Source organism: Sinohyriopsis cumingii, chromosome 16 (genome assembly GCF_028554795.1).
Source record: "Sinohyriopsis cumingii isolate HCF-2022 chromosome 16, ASM2855479v2, whole genome shotgun sequence".
Taxonomy (NCBI): Eukaryota; Metazoa; Mollusca; class Bivalvia; order Unionida; family Unionidae; genus Sinohyriopsis; species Sinohyriopsis cumingii.
This window is the reverse complement of record NC_142976.1, coordinates 28,703,459-28,729,699: the sequence shown is the minus strand read 5'-3', so window position 1 is coordinate 28,729,699 and position 26,241 is coordinate 28,703,459. Positions and strand designations below refer to the sequence as shown.

Sequence of the window (26,241 nt, the reverse complement as noted above, 5' to 3'; positions counted from 1 at the left end):
GGAGAAGCAAAGAAGCGCCTTATTGTCCCGCCTTAATGTCCCACATATTGTCGACAAGCCTTTAATATATGCTGCTGTATGATTTTCATTTATGAAAGACGTTTAGGCAAATTAGAAAGGGCCAATAGAAAAGGAGAAAGTTGCTAGCAAATTCGTGTACTTTATGACCAGCTAATCCGCCTTATTGTCCGTTTTGGTTTTAGGTCGAAGTTGTAAACACGCATTTTAGATGTCTAACGTTCTCTGCGCTATACCCGGGTTAAAGGGTGTGACATTGTGGTTGGCTTAACTAGGAAAAAGGGATTTTGACATAAGATTTTATGTTGCTGTGGATTAAGTATAAGATCTGTTTTTAAAAGCCCAATTGCCGTTGATCGTTTGAATCTTCCACGTCACAGCAAGGCACGGATAAACAACCGATTTAAACTTTGATTTCAGTGTTTTCAAATATCTTCCGATATCTCACAGATGGACATTTATCCTATTTTGAAGGCCATACCCAACTAGTATAATTGCTTGTTATTTGATTATCTGGACACGTGTGAGTGTAATATACGCAGTGGACACATTTTAATTGTTTTCCAGCATGTGAACAATTATCCGCGTCGATGACTTTTAATACAAGCACATGATGAAGATCTTGTGATTTCTTGTACAGCAGAAACTGTGACAATCTGTATAAAGCACAAGGAATAGTTTTTCTACAATAAATTGTACACCAGTCTTGATGTGTTATTTATACATGCTTAGTTTCATATCTCATAGTTTGTAAAACTCTTCATTTTGAATATGGATTCGAGCTCGTGCAGTGAACCTGAATCGCCTGCATCCTATAAACAGGAAAAGAATGAGGTATGCACTGATTTAAAGTACACAAAATCTGTGCATAAAGAACCAGCAGAGGATGACTGTGCGCAAAACACATCACCCGGTGTTCCCACTCTGGAGTCTGGCAAACAGACAATTTCTTCAGTATCCGCCAAGCATGCGGACTCTATACCAAAGTCGGCAATCCCGAATTTGGTTCCATCGAAACCGTCGTTTTTAATCACAGACATTCTTTCAGACAGACATAAAGAGAAATCTACGGCACCTAACTTTTTTAATGATACAAGGACACTGTCTATGCATAATAGGACTTTTCTGGAAAGACCATTGACGGGAAGCTCGTGCAGTTCAGAATCGGGACGCTTAAAAAGTCAATTTCATGATGACGAGAGTGAGGACTCCGATGACGATGATAAACACAGAGAAGGTAATATATCTTTGATACAATTCTATTTTTATTTAGTAATAATCGTCTTTGTATTGTTATTTTAATTTCAAAATAAGCTCCAAGTGTATGTACAAATACAAATACAGTTTATATTACGTACATACAAAAATATAAGAAATGCCAAAAGTCTGTTGATGGAATGTCCATTGCATGGCAAACCTAAGGAACTGAGACAAATGGACGGACATAAAAGTGTTGCGCAACATACCATTGCTGTTATGGGGCGTAATCACAGATCAGAAAGAAAAAATGACAAGGTGTAAGGGTACCATTGGAACATTACAAACTGTAATGGTACCATAGGAACATGACAAGATGTAATGGTACCATAGGAACATGACAATATGTAATGGTACCATAGAAACATGAAACAAATGTGTCATAGAAACATAACAAGATGTAATGGTACCAGAGAAACATGGAGGGTTGTACGCACAACTATATACCATACGGTTTCTATGCGTTTTTTGCTCCTCTACAAATTTCCATTTCTTACTTTGAAATCAGAAATCAGTTCGTTATCCATTAGACATCAAGTTTTATTTCCATGTCAGATTTATTATCGACATTACACGACATTTGATGAATCAATATACGCTATTAATTGCTATTTTACGAGTACAGCACTTCAACAGGAAATGTTACTTAGATGAGGTTATTTTTCACTCATTGTTAATAATAATATTACATTCTTTAAAGTAAAATGCATGATTTCTCCGTAACGTGTACTATGATCTTTTATTTTTCAAAACAACCAAGATCTCCATCAAATTAGAGTTTAGAGTAGTAACATGTAATAAGCTACAACACTTAACATGTAATAAGCTACAATACTTAACATGTAATAAGCTACAATTATGAACATGTAATAAGCTACACCACTTAACATGTAATAAGCTATAACACTTAACATGTAATAAGCTACAACACTTAACACGTAATAAGCTACAACACTTAACATATAATAAGCTACAACACTTAACATGTAATAAGCTACAACACTTAACATGTAATAAGCTACAACACTTAACATGTAATAAGCTACAACACTTAACATGTAATAAGCTAGAATACTTAACATGTAATAAGCTACAATTATGAACATGTAATAAGCTACAACACTTAACATGTAATAAGCTATAACACTTAACATGCAATAAGCTACAACACTTAACATGTAATAAGCTACAACACTTAACATATAATAAGCTACAACACTTAACATGTAATAAGCTACAACACTTAACATGTAATAAGCTACAACACTTAACATGTAATAAGCTACAGTTATGAACATGCAATAAGCTACCTTAATTAACATAAAATTTGCTAGATTAATTAAGATGTAATAAGCTAATTACCAAACATTTTCTTCAAATATTAGTAATTAGCAGGTAAAATCTACACTTACGAAGTCGAAACGAAAGAATAAGTTAATGCTGCGAAGTATGTATGTATGTATGTATGTACGTACGTACGTACGTGTGTGTGTGTAAACGGCTTATCAACACAATTCTGTCTTTCAAGTTCGATAGCGCACATAGTAAAGGCAAAAACTTGCCATATACCAAAGAAGACAAAGAAGACAACACTGAATCCGAAGTAAATAATAGATCTACCAAGAGACAAAAGATGGAAGCTAACGATGTTGCTAAAGACAAAAGATGGAAGCTAACGATGTTGCTAAAGACAAAAGATGGAAGCTAACGATGTTGCTAAAGACAAAAGATGGAAGCTAACGATGTTGCTGAAGGCAAAAGAGGGTAAATTGATGAAACTACATGATCAAACTTTTACATTTATAATCGAACTCTTTCAAAGGTCCAATACCTCCGTTGTAACCTCATCACGACCTCCATTAGTCGCCTCTTAAGACATTTATTAGGTCGCATCGGACCAATTCACATCCCCAACCCAGCAAGGACACTGTGTTGTGACCCAAAAGTCAACATATATAATTTCTCTATGATCTTGTTTCACATATCCACTGAACGGCGGAAACATAAAAAGAACAGAGTGGCTTACTCGTTAAAACATCTGTAGTTTCAGATTTGTTTTACACCGTTATTGAGAATGAATATTTTGCAGTACAATCCATAATGTATATTTGTTCAATGTACATCTAATGACAGAGGTCTGTATACTTTGAATTGAATTCGTTAAGACATACTACGAATTTAAATAATTCTATTTCAGGCCATGATACTATTAATCTGAATGTGTTGCAAGCCGTACATTGGTTTCTTAATTGAAAGAAAGTTAACAATGCGTATGACGTTTTGCAAGTATTTATCAAATTACTGACATGAGGAATGGTGCTATTTGAGAACGTGTGTTGGAAAATATTGCTTATCTCTTACAAATTGTGATTAATATATTATATCTTTTAGTCCAAAACCCGATATTATGCTTGTTTTCTGCACATATTATCTAGCTTTCAGATTATGTATTTTAAGGGTTCATATTCATAGTATGCAGTTTCTCTTGCAAATTGAATGTCTACTATTAGAAACTGGATGTCATATAATAACTGTCACTTCATTTATGAAAATATCGGTTATTCGATACACATTGTTTGAATATTTTAATCTTTTAACAAATATTTCATAACTTGTAAATAGGATCACTTCTCTAGCACGCCAAAATGTATATTGTACACTCGAATCACGAAAATTATACAACTTGAGTATGAATTACCTGTGCTACAATGAATGTTTCTAACTTTATCACTGTCTATATTCGCTAGATGAAGCATTTAACGGCTAATTACCTGTGCTACAATGAATGTTTGTAACTTTATCACTGTCTATATTCGCTAGATGAAGCATTTAACGGCTAATTACCTGTGCTACAATGAATGTTTGTAACTTTATCACTGTCTATATTCGCTAGATGAAGCATTTAACAGTTAATCTTACACAATTAAGATATGTACTAGAACATTTTTGATACGAGGCTTTTTCTTGATATGTTCCAACATGTTCTGAACGTCTTTCTTGTTTGTATGTTGTCTATGTGACCGTACTTAGCTTTATTCAGGCTAGTTTTTTATAATATTATGTTGCTAATTATTTGTATCGATCTGCATGTTGTATTATGCACCACAACAGTTACAAATAGAAAGGATTTATTTCTTTATCAAATAATTATAAAAGATTTATTTCTTTTCCAAATAATTATTAGTTTTCTCAGAATTTATGGCTGTATACATTCATAAGAAGGTTTTGTGTAATTCACCTTTTAAAGCAAAAATCCACCATAAAGACGCATACACGCATACGCACGCATTCACACACACATACACACACCTTAAAAGTGTAATTCGGTACGGAGATGATCCCATAACTGCTTTCTGTCCTGACTAAAATCTATTTATCTAACACTTTGTACATGTCAAACGTTAAAATAGCATGTGCACACCGTTGTACCTCGAAGAATGCGTTTGTGCATATCGATATATATTTTTTATTTATATACTTATTAAAACAGGAATACAGGCAAATCAGCAAACCTTTTCCACACGTGCACGACATGATTTTTTTTTCCACTGACACATTTCATTTTATGATTTAAAATTTAAATCTACCTACCACGCCACGACTATTTCCCACATACATGAACGGCCATACTGTAAAAGTGTTTGCTTTCAAGAAAGACTATCTATTAATTCTTCATATTAAATTATTTTATCTTTACCACTCTGCATTACATTATACGTTGCTTTCGTATACTCGCAAATGTAACTGGCAACGCTTTGAATGCACATTTATTTAATGTAACTTTTGAATACACACTTATTTAATCTAGCTTTGAATGCAAGTTTCTTTAATGTACCTTTGAATACACATTAATTAAGTTTTAATACACATTTATTTCATGTAACTTTGAATTCGCGTTTATGAATACATGTTTTTTTTTTTTAATGCACCTTAGGACCCAAAGTATTAGAGATTTCAGAAAGTAAAGTTACTATTTGGTTGGTCTGATTATCTTTACCTCGCATTTCGGTTCCTGTATACTCGACAAATTACGGAAAATATATCATCATCCAAACATAGACCTACAAAGTTAACTATGGACGAAACATTTAATGAATGATGTAAGGGTGACATTGTACAAAACATCAGTATGTACATATATCGACACTGTACAAAACGTCAGTATATACAGAAATCGTCATGGTACAAAACATCAGTATGTACAGATATAGGCATTTTACAAAACGTCAATGTGTACAGATATGGGCATTGTACAAAACATCAGCATGTACAGAAATCGACATGGTACAAAACATTAGTATGTACAGATGTAGGCATTTTACAAACATTCAGTGTGTACAAATATGTACATTGTACAAGACATCAGTATGTATAGATATCGACATGTTACAAAACCTCAGTGTGTACAGATACGGGCATTGTACAAAACCTCAGTGTGTACAGATATGGACATTGTAAAAAACATCAGTGTGTACAGATATGGACATTGTAGTAAACATCAGTGCGTACAAAAATGACTGGAAATTTGTTTTTCGTCATATCTTTAAGCATATTTTTGTTTGAAAAATATCATACTTAGTTGCTAGTCATTTTTGGGAACCCATACGGTCAGCAACCAGCCATTTATAAGCTTGAGATAATGAGTGTATTTGTTATTCGTATCTGATAAATTTAAGTATCAGTAGATAGGAATGATTTATTTGTAGATATTAGAGGCGTGTAATTTTACTCAAGTTACATGATATTTTATTGCTTTTAATATCGTACAAATAAATAGGAATGATCCACTAATCTTAAGCTATGATTTAAAAAAAAGATTTTGACCAAAACGTTTCAGTATCAATTCCGTTCTTTTTTGTAATTTTATTTGAACTGTTTGATCTATTCTTCTGTTTGTGTGTTTCATGTTTCTTCCATTATCTTTAAAAATCGGGAAAGAAAAGGATTCCAAAAAAAAACCGTCAAGGAATATATCAAGGTCGAAATACTAGTGAAATTGTTATAAATCAGCGGCGACAAGTGAATCTTAACTGAAGTGAAATCTTCACAAATACAGCCCTTGCTCTTTTTGTCGTTTCCATTTTGTTTTATGACCGTGTCACTATTTGTAAGGCGTGTTTAACAATTATACGGGTATGAATTATCGTCACATCCCCATCCTATATCCTGCTTATGGTATCACTTTCCAGCGTTTAGAGCCATTCTTTCTTTTCCTGGGGCAGAGGTAGTTTTAATTTATTTTAAAACCAAGACTAGATCGGTATTTTACGGAGTACAATGTTTATATGGATTTTTCCAAATAAAGTCCTAACATACGTTTTATTGCAGTCTTCAAAACTCCTGCAATTATTCGGGAAATAATTGACTTTAAAGCTATGCTGATCAAAGAGTTTCTTTTACCCTTTAATACATTTATGTCTTAAAACAACTACACATATTTGCTTTTGGCACAAAGGTGGTGTCACATTCCATAGCAAAAAAGACACATTTACCTCCTCAAATTGAAATATGAGTTGCAAAATTATACGTTCATTTGCTCATAAATGTTCCTTTACCCCCGTGTCGCTGAATAAAGGGAAATGATCAATTTGACTCCTTAGTTTAAAGGGCTGATTTATGTCGCTAAATGTATCTCACGTAACAATACACAACACAATGATACCGGGTAACTGTATCTTGGCTAAGCCCAAATTGAGTTTGGCTGACAATTTGTTAGAAGACGAAATAAAGCGTTAATTGCCGTGTTCGAATGGCAAGAAAAGAGCTCTTCAATTAAAAAAAATTCTATTGCAAAACGTAAATACAAAGTTGAAACGAAATCTAATATAATCGAGAGTACGCAATTTGATGATGATTTAATTTCAATGAGACCATATTATTAATTAAGACCAATTAGATGATGATGTAATTTCCATGCGACGATATTATTAATGAATACCAGTTTCCATGCGACGATATTATTAATTAATACCAATTAGATGATAACTTAATTTCAATGTGACGATATTATTAATTAAGACCAATTAGACGATAATTTAATTTCCATGCGACGATATTAATTAACACCAATTAGATGATGATTTAATTTCAATGAGGCTATATTATTAATTAAGACCAGTTAAACGATAATTTAATTTCCATGCGACGATATTATTAATTAATACCAATTAGATGATAATTTAATTTCAATGAGATGATGTTATTAATTAGGACCAGTTAGACGATAATTTAATTTCCATGCGACGATATTATTAATGAATACCAATTTCCATGCGAAGATATTATTAATTAATTCCAATTAGATGATTTAATTTCAATGAGACGATATTATTAATTAAGACCAGTTAGACGATAATTTAATTTCCATGCGACGATATTATTAATAATTACCAATTAGATGATAATTTAATTTGAATAAGACGATATTATTAATAATTACCAATTAGATGATAATTTAATTTCAATGAGACGATATTATTAATTAAGACCAGTTAGACGTTAATTTAATTTCCATGCGACGATATTATTAATAATTACCAATTAGATGATAATTGAATTTGAATAAGACGATATTATTAATAATTACCAATTAGATGATAATTTAATTTCAATGAGATGATATTATTAATTAAGACTAGTTAGACGTTAATTTAATTTCCATGCGACGATATTATTAATAATTACCAATTAGATGATAATTTAATTTGAATAAGACGATATTATTAATAATTACCAATTAGATGATAAATTAATTTCAATGAGACGATATTATTAATAATTACCAATTAGATGATAAATTAATTTCAATGAGACGATATTATTAATAATTACCAATTAGATGATAATTTAATTTCAATGAGACGATATTATTAATAATTACCAGATAGACGATAATTTAATTTCCATGTGACGATATTATTAATAATTACCAATTAGATGATAATTTAATTTCCATACAGAAATGATATTATTAAGTAGAAGCATACTTATTTTTTGATCAAGCACAAAAACTATTTGTTTGTCTCTCGATCAATAATTGTTTTGAAATAATTGGCTAGTACACGCGTTGTTGTTTTAGTTTTAACACAATATACCTGATAAATTCTACTAGAAGGCAAAAGTTCAACTTAAATTTCATGCAAGGACACTGCGACTTCTGGATCTGATTGTTGAAAGGTATCTATTATAGGTCACAGAGACCAATATGTATAACTGTTGGAAGGTATCTATTATAGGTCACAGAGACCAATATGTATAACTGTTGGAAGGTATCTATTATAGGTCACAGAGACCAATACGTATAACTGTTGAAAGGTATATATTATAGGTCACAGTGACCAATATGTATAACTGTTGGAAGGTATATACTATAGGTCACAGAGACCAATATGTATAACTGTTGGAAGGTATATATTAGAGGTCACAGAGACCTATGGGTGTGGCTGATAAAAGTATGTGTTATATATAGATCGAAAAGATATTTCACTTCATTCTGCCGTGAATGATGGGAAGATGATAACAGATCTTTCACTTCATTCTGTCGTGAATGATGGGAATATGATAACAGATCTTTCATTTCATTCTGTCGTTAATGATGGGAATATAATATCATTTTAGAGCACTTGTTGGGCAGTTATACCAACAATGTCATTTGGATGTGTATAGGCAACTTTTTGCAATATAATATTGCTTAAATTTCGTAAATATCACAAACAAATTTGAATTATAAGATACAAAGCACAGAACAGATTTTTACAGGACATCGCGTGTGCGTGTGCGTGTGTGTGTGTGTGAGAGAGAGTGTATGCGCGGTGTGTGTGTGTGTGTGTGTGTGTGTGTGTGTGTGTGTGAAATGTTTAATGACTATTTTCTTGCTTAATTTCTCCTAATGTTTTCTTTCTTCTCCGAAGTCAACGTAGTATATGCGAGATACAGTACACTTATTACAAGATAAGATGACTCGGAATCTCTGATGAACTGGCAATTACTTGTATGATATTCATGTGGCAATCACTAGTATGATATTCATGTGGCAATTACTTGTATGATATTCATGTGGCAATCACTAGTATGATATTCATGTGGCAATTACTTGTATGATATTCATGTGGCAATCACTAGTATGATATTCATGTGGCAATTACTTGTATGATATTCATGTGGCAATCACTTGTATGATATTCATGTGGCAATTACTAGTATGATATTCATGTGGCAATTACTTGTATGATATTCATGTGGCAATTACTTGTATGATATTCATGTGGCAATTACTTGTATGATATTCATGTGGCAATTACTTGTATGATATTCATGTGGCAATTACTTGTATGATATTCATGTGGCAATCACTAGTATGATATTCATGTGGCAATTACTTGTATGATATTCATGTGGCAATTACTTGTATGATATTCATGTGGCAATTACTTGTATGATATTCATGTGGCAATTACTTGTATGATATTCATGTGGCAATTACTTGTATGATATTCATGTGGCAATTACTTGTATGATATTCATGTGGCAATTACTTGTATGATATTCATGTGGCAATTACTTGTATGATATTCATGTGGCAATCACTAGTATGATATTCATGTGGCAATTACTTGTATGATATTCATGTGGCAATCACTTGTATGATATTCATGTGGCAATTACTTGTAAGATATTCATGTGGCAATTACTTGTATGATATTCATGTGGCAATCACTTGCATGATATTCATGTGAAAATTACTTGTATGATATTCATGTGGCAATTACTAGTATGATATTCATGTGGCAATCACTTGTATGATATTCATGTGGCAATTACTTGTAAGATATTCATGTGGCAATTACTTGTATGATATTCATGTGGCAATCACTTGTATGATATTCATGTGAAAATTACTTGTATGATATTCATGTGGCAATTACTTGTATGATATTCATGATGATATTCATGTGGCAATCACTTGTATGATATTCATGTGGCAATTACTTGTAGGATATTCATGTGGCAATTACTTGTATGATATTCGTGTGGCAATTACTTGCATGATGTTCATGTGGCAATTACTTGTATGATAATCATGTGAGTAGGAAATACAAAATAAGATAACATAGACGAATGAAGGACGTTCAAAATTAATTTTATAATTTTTATGAAATTTTAAAGTGATTATTTTTCTATTTCATCAATGCCGTAGACGTGTTTCCACATTTATGATTAAAATACTAAATGTCAACAGAAAACTGCATTAGTAGGGTTTGACTATAAAAGAAAACAAATGAGGAAAGGAACTGTAAACGCCATGAAACAATAATCTGTTCATATTTCTTGTCGATAAATGCTACTATTCGTCGTTTTCTTGTCGATAATAATACTATTCAGCGTTCTCTTGTCGATAATGATAATAGACAACGTTTTCTTGTCAATAATGATTATATACAGTGTTTTCCTGTCGATAACGACAATATACAGTGTTTAATTGCCAATACTGATAATACACATTGTTTTCTTGTCGATAATGACAATATATAGTGTTTAATTGCCAATACTGACAATACACATTGTTTTCTTGTCGATAATGAAATGTACAGCGTTTAAATGCCGATAATGATAATATACATTGTTTTCTTGTCGATAATTACACTATACAGCGTTTAATTGCCGATACTGATAATACACATTGTTTTCTTGTCGATAATGACAATATACAGTGTTTAATTGCCAATACTGACAATACACATTGTTTTCTTGTCGATAATGTCAATATACAGTGTTTAATTGCCAATACTGATAATACACATTGTTTTCTTGTCGATAATGATATGTACAGCGTTTAAATGCCGATAATGATAATATACATTGTTTTCTTGTCGATAATTACACTATACAGCGTTTAATTGCCGATAATAATAATATACAGTTTCATTGCTGATAATGATAATATACATTGCTTAATTGTCGATAATGATAATATACAGCGTTTAATTGCCAATAATGATAATATACAGCGGTTTAATTGCCGATACTGATAATATACAGCGGTTTAATTGCCGATACTGATAATATACAGCGGTTTAATGACGATAATGATAATATACAGCGTTTAATTGCCGATAATGATAACATGCAGCGTTTAATTGCCGATAATGATAATATACAGCGTTTAATTGCCGATAATGATAATATACAGCGTTTAATGACGATAATGATAATATACAGCGTTTAATTGCCGATAATGATAATATACAGCGTTTAATTGCCGATAATGATAATATACAGCGTTTAATTGCCGATAATGATAATAAAAACCATCTCGTGCAGTTTTATGATAACATACATCGTTTTCTTACTAATAATTATAACATACAGCGTATCATTGACGATAATAATATACAGTTTTGATTGGAAATTACGGATAAATTTTCAGGAACGATGTTTCTTGATTAGTCTGTACCTTGATTAGTATATCAGCACAATTGTCCTATTGTAACAATTAGTACATAGTACAATTGCCATATTGTAGTAATTAGCAGAAAACACAATTGCCATATTGTAACAATTAGCAGAAAGCACAATTGCCATATTGTAACAATTAGCACAAAGCACAATTGCCATATTGTAACAATTTGTACCAAGTACAATTGCCATATTGTAACAATTAGCACAAAGCACAATTGCCATATTGTAACAATTAGCACAAAGCACAATGGACATATTTTAACAAATATCAAAAAGCACAATTGCCATATTGTAACAAGTAGCACAAAGCACATTTGCCATATTGTAACAATTAGCACAAAGCACAATAGACATATTGTAACAAAATGACAAAAAGCACAAGTGCCATATTGTAACAATTAGCACAAAGTACAATTGCCATAGTGTAACAATTAGCACAAAGCACAATTGCCATATTGTAACAATTAGCACAAAGCACAATTGCCATATTGTAACAATTAGAACAAAGTACAATTACCATATTATCAGATTCAGCACTTACAAACATCATATGGGTCAAAAGGAAGATCTTGTTTGAATTTGCATAATCATAAACTTGCCAAATTTCTTAACAAGATTATTACATTCCAAAATCGAACCGCAGGGAGCGCGTGAAATGATAATAAAAAAGTAAATACATAAATAAATAAACAGTATATTACTGGTAAGCATTTTCAAAATATGACAAAGAATGAGAACATTTGTATGCAAATTTAAGGAGAGAAGGGTCCAATTATTTTCAGGGAAAAGCCTATTATGTTTTCTAAATGCGAATTCACCATGAAATCAGACTGAAAATGACATGTTTATATGAAATTTTTTGTACATATGAAAATTACTTGTACATATGAAAGTGAGATATGAAAATGATATGTACGAATGAAAACTGATTTTAAAATATTTAGATATCAGCAATGTTTTTTTTACTCCTTTACTATTCATGGCTTATGTGTTACACAGGAACCAATCATTACTCCTTTACTATTCATGGCTTATGTGTTGCACATTACTCATTTTATATTTCCAGTGTGATTTTCTCTGGAATTGTGTAGTCTCCTGAATGATAATTCACATATAAATTCGTATTGCTTCTCTTAGGACAAATTTGATGAAATTCTATTTGCAGATTTTGATTTTCGTTTATTTTAATTAGGATTAAATTTTCCCCATAAAATTGCATGTTGCAATTTTAATGTGCTTAAGAGTTGCCTTTGATTTGTGTAGTTAATAGAAGGAAAATATTTTCATATTTTACAGATATTGCATATTGCACTAAATGAATAGTACTGTTCGATCCAAAATAAATAAATAAAAAAATAAATAAATAAATAGAAAAAGAAACAATGAAAATAGATATATTAAAAAAATAATCAAAATACATACATACATAAATAAATAAATAAATAAATAAAAAAATAAATAAATACCCATAGCTATCACGACGTAAATTAAGAAAGAAAAGATCTCTTATTTCGTCATTGTGCATGTAGACCTCTGCTCACTATTCGTAATAAAATACCGTAAAATAAAAAAAATGTGTACGCGTTTAACGAAAATATATGGGTCATTTACCGACATATATGCGACTACTACTATTTTATGAATGGCATTGTAACATTAATCTATTTATCAGGAAAATCACAATGAAATTTGAATGTGAAACAAAATAGAGAAAATATGTGTGTTTTGATTTAATATGCAGAGAGAAAGGGCTTCCATTAAGTATGTGGGGAACAGGAATCATATAGCTGATTCACTGTTTTAAGGACAAATGTGTCTATATATGGCATTCTTTCTTTGGAAAGAAAACTTGCTTGTTTGAAATTTACTGACTCGACAAATACATATTTATCAGGATAAAATTACACAGCCTTGACCCCCTACGTTAGAGGAAATTCATCATTTTAAACAAGAAGACACTACTTTTACACTAGAGTCTTTGTTCCTCCGCGTCAAATTACCTTTAAATAAATTGCCAGTAAACACATTAAATTAGATAGTAACGATATCTATATTTGAACTATCCATTTCACAAATGAGTGTGTATGCTTTAAAATTAGCTTCATTTGCAATAGGATACCCCAGGAGAGGGAAATTGGATTATGACCGCTCCGGGAGTATTTCGCACGAGAAATGATTAAATGTGTCATTAATGCCAAATATTGGCTTTGTTTAGAGAAATCTTAAGTCGAAGTTTGAATTTTCTCTTTGCATGTATCGACAATAATGAAAATTGTAAATTAATAATCAAAATTGTAAATTAAAAATGATAATTGTAAATTAATAATGATAATTGTGATGTAAAATATCGTTAAAATTCAATATGAAATTCCATGAACAACAACACCCAGCCACATAATGCACATTCAGATAAGCGGACGTATGGAATAATGAAAATTTTTCTAAAGAAGAAATGGAATTGTTCTTACTATCCTTAATTATTTTTAATTAAAAAGAATCCATAATCCATCAGGACACTGAAAGATAAGATTAAAATTTAAAAAAATAAGAAAGCAAACTGCATCGTTATATTATTGTAAAATTACTTAGGATTTATTTGATTACCATGGCAACGTAAAATGTTTCAGTATTCTTGATCATAAAGGAAGAAAATGAAGAGAAAAGGATGCATTCATGACTCAAATAAAGTATAACACTTACCTAAAACACTAGAAATTCAGCAAAAGGTGACATCTTGTGACAGCAATGCGTGGGAGTGGAATCGTCACACATGAGTAAGATTATTACGGATCCCTTGAGTTGTTACCTATGATAAAGCCCATATGATGGGAGTCTTTTTAAGTTTTATATGTGAAAGTACATTTCATATGAGTCTTTTAACTTGTAAGTTATTATGGCAAAGTCCATTCCATGGGAGTCTTTTTACCTTTTAAGTTACCTATGTCAAAGTCCATTTCATAGGAGTCTTTTAAACTTTAAAGTTACATATTTTTTAGAATATGCGAGGCATCATCTGAGTGTAACCAACAGTGATCCCCAACCTAGACACAAAAAAGCACCAAACAAAAAAAAAAGAAACACCGACACGTCTATCCTACGTCTATCTTTCGTCTATCTTACCAAGGTATCAAGGTAATAAGTAACCTTATGAGCTAAGTCAATGCTAATTTTCCGTATATGGTCACATTTACTGAGGGGAGCATATTCCAAATTCCTTGTTTTTAACTTTTACTAAAAATGACCATCACTACCTTACAGTACGGAAAGTAGCTTTAGATTCATTTATGGGTCACTGCTACGAAAGGTGATTCATTTATGGGTCACTGCTACGAAAGGTGATTCATTTATGGGTCACTGCTACGAAAGGTGATCAATATCGGCAAGTGTCTATCGATTTACCACGGCGGGGCATTTCGCTTATTGTCAATAGATTTATAGATTTACTTGATAACTTAGTACAGTCAAGAAAATAATGAAATAAGCTTTGCCGTAAATAAGACATATTGTAAAAAGCGTTTCCATATATCTAGAATGCAGGTCCATAGCGTAATCTTTTAAATAACGTAGCGTGAACTATTTTTAGATTTAGTTAAGAGCACACAAAGTATGTTTTATTTAAATTAGACATTTTTTTATTTAATATAACTGCAGTTTATTTCACGTTGATATCAACAATATTACAAGAAATTCAATATTTTAATGTATTATGCAATAACATAATTACGCTAGAATTATTTATGCGACGTCAATTTTTTTTTACGAACGAAGAGGTTATATTTTGACAAAGAAGTTTTATCGCGTCCACACACACACACACACACACACGCATATATATATATATATATATATATATATATATATATATATATATATATACAGTGAGAGAGACAGGCACACATAAACACAGACACATAGACCGACAGAAACACAAACACAAACAGTTATGCGTGGTGTACGGTTGCGTTAAGTTGCTGCACTGTTATATTCATAGTTTTTACAGGTTTCCTATGAATGCACAAGTCTGAACACTCCCTGACACATGATCGATACATATAACATCGACTGCATTTAAAGTACGCGTCGTAATTTTCGCTTACCTTTCGAAATAATCTTACATTTCGTTATTTAGTACAATTTGAAAGGATCATATTCCCGTAAAGAGAAATCATTTTGTATTTCAATACTTTCAAAGGGTAAGCCTTTTTGGGGGCTAAACGCATCATTTCAAAAGGAAATAAATATAGCTACAGCTTACACAATGAAACTAAACGTTTTCACCCTAGTGACTTTCGATAAGCTCTATTTTTGTTCATCAACGCTTGCATTTTGTGATAGAAGTATTCCCTGGCAAGTGAAATTTAAACAAGTGGCTTACGGGACCACCCCGAGGACGGATTTACTACTTGGATAGGTGACGAGATTACTCTCTTGGAAAGGTGCTGAAGGATGAGAAATATTGCCTTACACATCTTTGCATCACCTCATCGTTTAAAAGGACCTAATCAAGTAAAGATCTTCATGGGGTGCAAACATAATCCGAAGCGTCTGACTCACACTATTTGGTGACAGCGGTGGGATGTTTTGCACTTGACAGGTTTTAAGTTTCAAGAACGTATAATGCAATTTAATTTTAAATATTGCATCAACCAAATGAGAAGGGGAAAAAAATGACAGAACTACTGAAAAGAAGATATAATTAATAATAAAGTAAGCTCTTAGCCAACGTATTTAAATCTTAATTCAGTACCAGTATACATAATTCTAATGGTTAAAGATTGTCTCAAATTGTACATTACTCCACTTTCGAACAGAACAAAATATACACACGGTTTGCAACCATTTCATGGATATGTTCACTTTGTTATGGCCGCACAATTTCTCATACAGCATGTCGCCAGATGGTATCGTACTGTGTAAACAATTTACAGTAGTGGTACACATCAGCTTATGACATTGTCTACAAAATGTATAGAAAAGAATAAAAAATAAATTCACCACAAAAACGTAGCATTCAGTTATACCAAGAAATTGATAATTACGTTAAATTTCTTGACCGGGTATAACAATAACTTTAAAATCTCTTGAGTTTGGTATTAATTTTGTAGATTTTTGTATGAATTCCAAAACTGGTGTATTCAAGAAATTATACTGTATCTTTTGTGTATGTCTTCGCCAAAAGCAACTGCTTTATACCCGTTTGTACAATATCATTCTTGCAGTTCAGGAGGAAACGGCAGGCCAATCGGGTGAATTGAAAATATTGTAGTTACCGCGAACTAATTAAGAGCTGCCCTCCCAAGAGCAATTTGTTTTGTATCAAAACTTATTCAACACGCGGCAAGGTTTATTTCCCTTTGATAACCTTGAGAAATAATCAAGTAATTTATTTTGGCAAGTTATTTTGACTGAGAGAGAGAGGAAAGAAAAAAAAACAGAAAGAAGAAAAACAGATTGACTGATTAATGGAGTAATTTTCTGATTCATTTTTTTAATGCTGATTTAATGGATACTTAGTATTGCTAGGAGTTATTCGATTATTTTATTGATGACTTAATTGATACTTAGCAATGCTAGGAGTTATTCGATTATTTTATTGATGAATTAATTGATACTTAGCAATGCTAGGAGTTATTCGATTATTTTATTGATGAGTTAATTGATACTTAGCAATGCTAGGAGTTATTCGATTATTTTATTGATGAGTTAATTGATACTTAGCAATGCTAGGAGTTTTTCGATTATTTTATTGATGAGTTAATTGATACTTAGCAATGCTAGGAGTTATTCGATTATTTTATTGATGAGTTAATTGATACTTAGCAATGCTAGGAGTTATTCGATTATTTTATTGATGAGTTAATTGATACTTAGCAATGCTAGGAGTTATTCGATTATTTTATTGATGAGTTAATTGATACTTAGCAATGCTAGGAGTTATTCGATTATTTTATTGATGAGTTAATTGATACTTAGCAATGCTAGGAGTTATTCGATTATTTTATTGATGAGTTAATTGATACTTAGCAATGCTAGGAGTTATTCGATTATTTTATTGATGAGTTAATTGATACTTAGCAATGCTAGGAGTTATTCGATTATTTTATTGATGAGTTAATTGATACTTAGCAATGCTAGGAGTTATTCGATTATTTTATTGATGAGTTAATTGATACTTAGCAATGCTAGGAGTTATTCGATTATTTTATTGATGAGTTAATTGATACTCAGCAATGCTAGGAGTTATTCGATTATTTTATTGATGAGTTAATTGATATTTAGCAATGCTAGGAGTTATTCGATTATTTTATTGATGAGTTAATTGATACTTAGCAATGCTAGGAGTTATTCGATTATTTTATTGATGAGTTAATTGATACTCAGCAATGCTAGGAGTTATTCGATTCTTTTGTCCAACTTTTAATAGAAACTTGAAGACTGCAACAAATATTCAGTATCATTACGCATTTTGTAGTCATCCTTACCCCGTACTTACGTTTTCCTAACTCGGGTTCCGCCCAAGGGATGAATATAAGTTTAGAACAGTTGTGCATGTTTTTAATATGTAAATGTCAATTATATCCCAAAGTCTAATGTCTATTTGTCATATGGTATAGACGGCAATTATACCTCAAAGTCTAATGTCTCTATGTTATACGGTGTATATCGGTAATATGCATATGTCAATTACATCCCAAAGTCTAATGTCTATTTGTCATACGGCGTATACGTGAAATATACCTCAAAGTCTAATGTCTCTATGGTATACGGTGTATATCGGTAATATGCATATGTCAATTACATCCCAAAGTCTAATGTCTATTTGTCATACGGCGTATACGTGAAATATACCTCAAAGTCTAATGTCTCTGTGGTATACGGTGTATATCGGTAATATGCATATGTCAATTATATCCCAAATACTAGTGTCTCAGCATTATATGGCATCCCAATGTCTAATATATCTACGTCATACGATAATATCTATAACATGTACATGCAAATTATATCCATACTTATAACGTCTCTATGATATACGGTGCAGACGTCAATTATATCCCAAAGTCTAATATCTCCATCTTATACGCAGGGACGTCGGGGGGGGGGGGGGGGGGGGCGTGAATTTGCATGTGCTGTAAAATGTAAAATTGCTGTTGTTGCCTATATACGAAAATTAACAAGCCCGTCAAGTCCCCCCCCCCCCCCCATCAAGTTAATGCCCCCCCCCCCTCCGAAAAAAGTTGAAATGACGTCCCGGCTTTATATTTTGTAGACGTCGCTTATATAGTAAAAGTCTAATGTCTCTATGTTATACGGTGTAAGAGAACATGCGTGATTTTACATGCGCACTGACGCGTGTACACATAAAGCCACTCCCGTATGACAGCTCTAGACAGTCCCCACTGTACTGGAAGTAGTACTATCTTTAACTGAACCAATCTGTCATATATATTCAAATGTTCTATTACAATGTGCTGTATTTCAGATGATAAGGATGATGCGCCAAATTTAATAAAACCAAAGAAACCAAGAAAGGCAAGAACAGCTTTCACCGATCATCAACTGAACTGCCTGGAAAAGACGTTTGAAAGACAAAAGTACCTAAGTGTTCAAGACAGAATGGAACTAGCCGCTAAACTGAATCTGACTGACACTCAAGTCAAGACATGGTACCAGAACAGAAGGTATTTTTATTCCAACTTTCTTAATTATCTCCTCTCATTTCTGTATGCGACTGTAGAAGATACTATACATGGAATGATGATGCAAAAAATACAAACTCTTGTCATACGAGATAATACGATGCAGTTTAAAGTCTAGTGAAGTTATTAAAGGATTTTGAAACGTTACAATTTTGGGACTTGTTAAGTCTGAAAGAAATTAAGAATTAAGGAGACTGCAATACCAAAGGTACATGATGGGGGATATGTTTAGAAGTGGAGACTTGGTTTAGTGTTAAGTTATATTCTAATTCTGCAGTGTATTTTAATAATAATTAACCTTTCCAGAGAAACATTTCACAGCTTTAACAGGTGCTGAATATAATACTTACAATTGACATGTTTGAAAACTATTGGATGAAATTGACAACTGATACATCCTGCATGATGTAAATTATATATAGATATCAAATATAATGCCGCTATTACAAGAATCTTCAAGTACCCTAGTTCATTCCTAGGTGAATTTAGACCGGTACAGCAACCTTTATTACAAGAGTCATCGGGTACCTTTACTCACTTCTACATCATCGGTAAAAGTAGAATGTTTCTATGGCCATAATGTAAATTACCAAATATCAGGTAGATTTCTTTTTTTGTATTGACCCTGATAAAAATGAGCCAGAAAGTAAGGTTTGAATTTCAGTCTGTACCAACGATAATGTATAACCATCAAAATACAAATATTCACCTGAATGGACTCACATTTTAGAAGTGTACGAAAGTGACTTTGTAACCATCACAGTACAAATAGTCAAATAAATCGACTCACATTTTAGTAGTGTCTGAAATTGACTGCAGATTCTAAGTAATGATACAAAACGAGCACAAAGACTAGAGATTGTTACAGCATCAATGGAAAAAAAAGCTGTTTATATTTGTCAAAGGAACATAGTTGCAAGTGAGTTACGCACACACACACAAGCACACTTAGACACACACACACACACACACACACACACAAACACACCAGAATGGCTATATGTAATTTTGCAATACAGTAAAATGGAAACACTTGATTACGGCATCAATTGATAAAGATCTTGGTCAACTTTATTTCAGAGTTGAAAATCTCTTTCTTTACACTCATACCGGACAACTCTTTGACTACAACTGACGGACAGATAAGCGTATTGTATTTATTGCATTACTTTTTTAGTAAAAAGTTTAAAATGTTATATTTGCGCTGATTTCATGCAGAATAATCCATGAAAAAAATTAAGTTTACCTAAACTCGAAACATGATTTGTTTGCCAATAAGTTTACGGGAATTGTTAGCCAGTAGTGTACAACGACATATATAAAAAGTATAAAGAATTAAATAGGAAAGTAGTCGTAAATAAGAATGGATTTTATATTTTGATTTTCCCAGAATTTTAAATATAATATTATGATTTGTAATAACCCTGAAATTATTATAATAAGAATTGTATTAACCCTATAAATATAATTACATGAATTGTAATGACCCTAAATCTACAGTAATAGCAATTATTATAACCCTATAAACATAATAACATGCATTGTAATGACCCTAAATCTACAGTAATAGCAGTTATTATAACCCTATAAATATAATAACATGAATTGTAATGACCCTAAATCTACAGTAATAGCAGTTATTATAACCCTATAAACATAATAACATGCATTGTAATGACCCTAAATCTACAGTAATAGCAGTTATTATAACCCTATAAATATAATAACATGAATTGTAATGACCCTAAATCTACAGTAATAGCAGTTATTATAACCTTATAAATATAATTACATGAATTGTAATGACCCTAAATCTACAGTAATAGCAGTTATTATAACCATATAAATATAATAACATGAATTGTAATGACCCTAAATCTACAGTAATAGCAGCTATTATAACCATATAAATATAATAACATGAATTGTAATGACCCTAAATCTACAGTAATAGCAGTTATTATAACCCTATAAACATAATAACATGCATTGTAATGACCCTAAATCTACAGTAATAGCAGTTATTATAACCCTATAAATATAATAACATGAATTGTAATGACCCTAAATCTACAGTAATAGCAGTTATTATAACCTTATAAATATAATAACATGAATTGTAATGACCCTAAATCTACAGTAATAGCAGTTATTATAACCATATAAATATAATAACATGAATTGTAATGACCCTAAATCTACAGTAATAGCAGCTATTATAACCATATAAATATAATAACATGAATTGTAATGACCCTAAATCTACAGTAATAGCAGTTATTATAACCATATAAATATAATAACATGAATTGTAATGACCCTAAATCTACAGTAATAGCAGCTATTATAACCATATAAATATAATAACATGAATTGTAATGACCCTAAATCTACAGTAATAGCAGTTATTATAACCATATAAATATAATAACATGAATTGTAATGACCCTAAATCTACAGTAATAGCAGTTATTATAACCATATAAATATAATAACATGAATTGTAATGACCCTAAATCTACAGTAATAGCAGCTATTATAACCATATAAATATAATTACATGAATTGTAATGACCCTAAATCTACAGTAATAGCAGTTATTATAACCTTATAATATAATAACATGAATTGTAATGACCCTAAATCTACAGTAATAGCAGCTATTATAACCATATAAATATAATTACATGAATTGTAATGACCCTAAATCTACAGTAATAGCAGTTATTATAACCTTATAAATATAATAACATGAATTGTAATGACCCTAAATCTACAGTAATAGCAGTTATTATAACCCTATAACTATAATAACATGAATTGTAATGACCCTAAATCTACAGTAATAGCAGCTATTATAACCCTATAAATATAATTTTATGAATTATGATAACCCTCTAAATAGAATGCTAGTAATTATAATTAACATATAGATATAATAATAGGAATTATAATTATCCTATAAATAGAATAATATGACTTATAATTATCGTATAAACTTAATTCCATGAATTATAATAACACTTTAAAAAAATACTACCAATTATAATTATCCTCTATATATAATATGAATTACATTTATCCTATGAATACAATCATATTAATTATTATTATCCTTTAAATATAATAAAATGAATTATAATTATCCTATAAATAGAATACTAGGAATTATAATTATCCTATAAATAGAATACTAGGAATTATAATTATCCTATAAATAGAATAATAGGAATTATGATTAGCATATAAACGTAATTCCATGAATTATAATAACCCTCTAAATAGAATACTAGGAATTATAATTATCACATAAATACAATAATACAAATTATAATTATGCTATAAAAAGTATAATATGGATTATAATTATAAATATAATAATATAAATTATAATTATCGTATTAATAAAATTGTATGAATTTATCGATCTAAAATTCTGTCTGAAATGTGATGTTGATGTCTTTATAATGTCGTTTTTCAAATTAAAATTCTAAGGGAAACATTCCAAAGAGAAAGACATAATAGGAAGCCTCATTCTTTCTTAGTTTTACTAACTACTGTCGGCAGATTCGTACATATATTCAATTCGGCTGTTGTAACACTTTACAAATCGTGCTTGTTTGACAAGTTATTTGCCTTCAGTTAAATAAATATTTTAAAAAAAAAAAACCTGAAGTACGATAGACGCTAGTTCGAAGATATAAATAACAGAGAATAAATATTCATCGTTAAGAAATCAAAACATGAGTCTGAATCAGGTTTTAAAACACGTTATCGGGTCGTAAGTTATTGAAATATTTTTTTACTCACTTCTTAACATACTTCTTTCTACTCGATGAAACTGTATTAATCTCAATAAATGTTAAACTGGAAGCATCGGAAACAATATAAAAAGGACACGTTAAAAATTTCCTAGGTATCAAGCAAAAAGATAGCTTTGCATGACTTCAATCAGACATATCTTAATCGATTGTTTGCAAAGCCTGTATTATAAACAAACCTGTATTATAAACAAACCCGTATTATGACTAAACCTGTATTAATGACCTGTATTATGACCAAACCTATAGTATAATCCTACCTGTATGATACCAAACTCTGTTTTTACGTGTTGTTTTGTGGGTTCATATAAAGTTTTAATAGAGATCCCCGATAGCCAGCAATAGCAAATATACTGTACTAAATGTAAGATTTGATTCAAATATTCATAAAGAAGACTTGTAATATATAACTGTTTGCTATACGAAAAGATATTATGACACAAATGCCCTGCACTAGAACGTGGAACATTACAAAATCTCAGGTGTTCTTAATTAATTAGAAGGTGGAACATTACACTATCTCTGGTCTTCTATATTATTTAGAACATATAACATTACAATATATCTGGTCTACTTAATTATTTAGAACATGGAACATTACAATATATCTGGTCTTCTTAATTATTTAGAACATGGAACATTACAATATATCTGGTCTTCTTAATTATTTAGAACATGGAACATAACAATATATCTGGTCTTCTTAATTATTTAGAACATGGAACATAACAAAATCTCTGGTCTTCTTAATTATTTAGAACATGGAACATTACAATATATCAGGTCTTCTTAATTATTTAGAACATGGAACATTACAATATATCTGGTCTTCTTAATTATTTAGAACATGGAAAATTACAAGATATCTGGTCTTCTTAATTATTTAGAACATGGAACATTACAAGATATCTGGTCTTCTTAATTATTTAGAACATGGAACATAACAAAATCTCTGGTCTTCTTAATTATTTAGAACGTGGAACACTATAAAATCTGGTCTTCTTAATTATTGTTTCTATAGTTTACAATGTATTCTTTACGTTATGTAAAGATTCAGGAAATCTGTAATAATTATTGTTGTAGACTTCTTTTATTACCAAATTAAGAATCAAAATTCAATACATACATACACAACCGTTTATACATGCATACATACGTACGTACAATTTGGAAAGATTTTTAACAATAGTCCATACGAGAGAAGAAATTTAGCCCTTCAAGAGTAAAGACGAAAGACAATAGCCATGCGAGAAAATGTACCATTTTAAGAAGAATGATTAAAAGCATTGCCAGACGAGAGAATAAAATGTATCATTTTAAGAAATGTATCATTTAAGAAAATGTATCATTTTTCAGAAATGTATCGTAGCTCTAGAACATAACGAAATTCTAACAGATGAACCCGCTGATGATGAGGGGGATAACTCGTTAAAACCTGCACGTATGTGCCGCTCTGTTTTACAACAGTGCCCATCACGTCCTTAAATAAGAACGTTACTTCGGAACCTAATGATATCAACAAAATCAATCAGGCGATGTGTCGTTCGTATGACTAGTTCTAATACAGGTATTGCAAACATTCATTCGCCCATAGACGATTTCTATCCGGCTGCTTACAGAACAAACGTTCTGAATTTATAATCTATCATCAACGACATCTTTGGCAGAAGAAAGCTTGGTTATTCAAGCGTCCAAATGGCACCAGATGACATGTATGGAGTACACGAGTTTGCTATTCTAAACGTCCATATTTCCTAGTACAAAACTAACAATCAAAGGTAAGCTTACCTGTCCGATAGCCTTATAGATCATTGAAAACAGCTGGTGTGAATGTTGCATTGGTAAATAGATTCGTCTGAGTCTTTGAAAATTGCCAGCAACCAAAAATACAATTTAACCAATAGCTTTTAACAAAGCCGAGCACATAATAGAACCAAAGTACTGTCAAATTCTCCACCATTTAAAGTAATTTTTTCATATGTAAAGAAACTAATTTAAATTGGGATTTTTTCTTCTAACACCACTTTCACAGAGCTAATATCACGTGATCCTATGACTAATGTTAATCATTTGACTGTAAAATTCAGTTTCATCTGTATATCCAATATAATTGCTATAGACGTGGTATTCGACAAACTCTTAAAATGAAAAAGGCTTTGACAAGAAAGATTCGTTTGAATACCGTGTTTTAAAATACCACTTAAGACATTTGGTTCAGTTTGCATTTGTACTGGACAACCCTACCAACTGCGCTGCGTTCAATGTTTAATCTTTAACAAGGCTTACAAAAATATATTGATGAATTCGCATTAGACCTAACTTTTGCTGGAAATCAAATTTAGGTTTCAAGGTAGAGCGGTACTAATGTAATCATCCGCAGAATTGAAACAAATTCGTTCGCTTAGTTTTTTTCTTTCTTTTCTTTCTTTTCTTATTCAGAACTATTCGGCATTTCTTTGAAACTACAAGTGTTTCTAATGAATTGATTTCGCTCCAGTCTCTTGTTTTGTAACAAAAGCACACAACCAAAATAGCGTATTCGTAGAGGGAAGATGTCTCCTGAGTTTGTAAAAACAACAAGCATCATTATAAAAACAGTAGCGTGCTGAATTTTAAAGTGCAAGCTGAAATAAATGTCACACACAGAGTAACTGTGCCTTTATGTTTGCAAGATAAACAATAATAGCTTGGTATATTTAAATTGTATATTTTATTCTTCCCGAAAGAAATTTGAATTCCTTAGTTTTTTTAAAAGAAATACCGTGCTAATTAGGACAAATGCTATTCTAATATTTTGCATTTTAAGATTACTAATGGCTTGGTTTAAAAATCCGTCTAGTAATGTGAATAAATGTAACTTTCTTTGAATTTATTTACATACTGGCTACAGAGCAATAATTTCTTGTACAAAACTGACATCTTCTCCATTTTCACTTTACATGTAGATTTCTTAAAACTATTTCAGTCATCATGTACAATATTATTAC

At 31.1% G+C, this 26,241-nt stretch overlaps 1 protein-coding gene across 1 annotated transcript in view; it reads left to right on the top strand.

Annotated features, from left to right (window-relative positions):
* The first annotated feature begins 209 nt into the window (after nt 1–209).
* LOC149780121 (barH-like 2 homeobox protein) overlaps nt 210–26,241 on the top strand; it is a 30,580-nt gene continuing 4,548 nt past the window's right edge. Inside the window, exons 1-2 of the mRNA XM_089936332.1 lie at nt 210–1,255; nt 19,217–19,415. Of these exons, the coding sequence (XP_089792458.1) occupies nt 790–1,255; nt 19,217–19,415 (665 nt within the window). The 5' untranslated portion in view covers nt 210–789. The remainder of the gene's footprint in view (nt 1,256–19,216; nt 19,416–26,241) is intronic.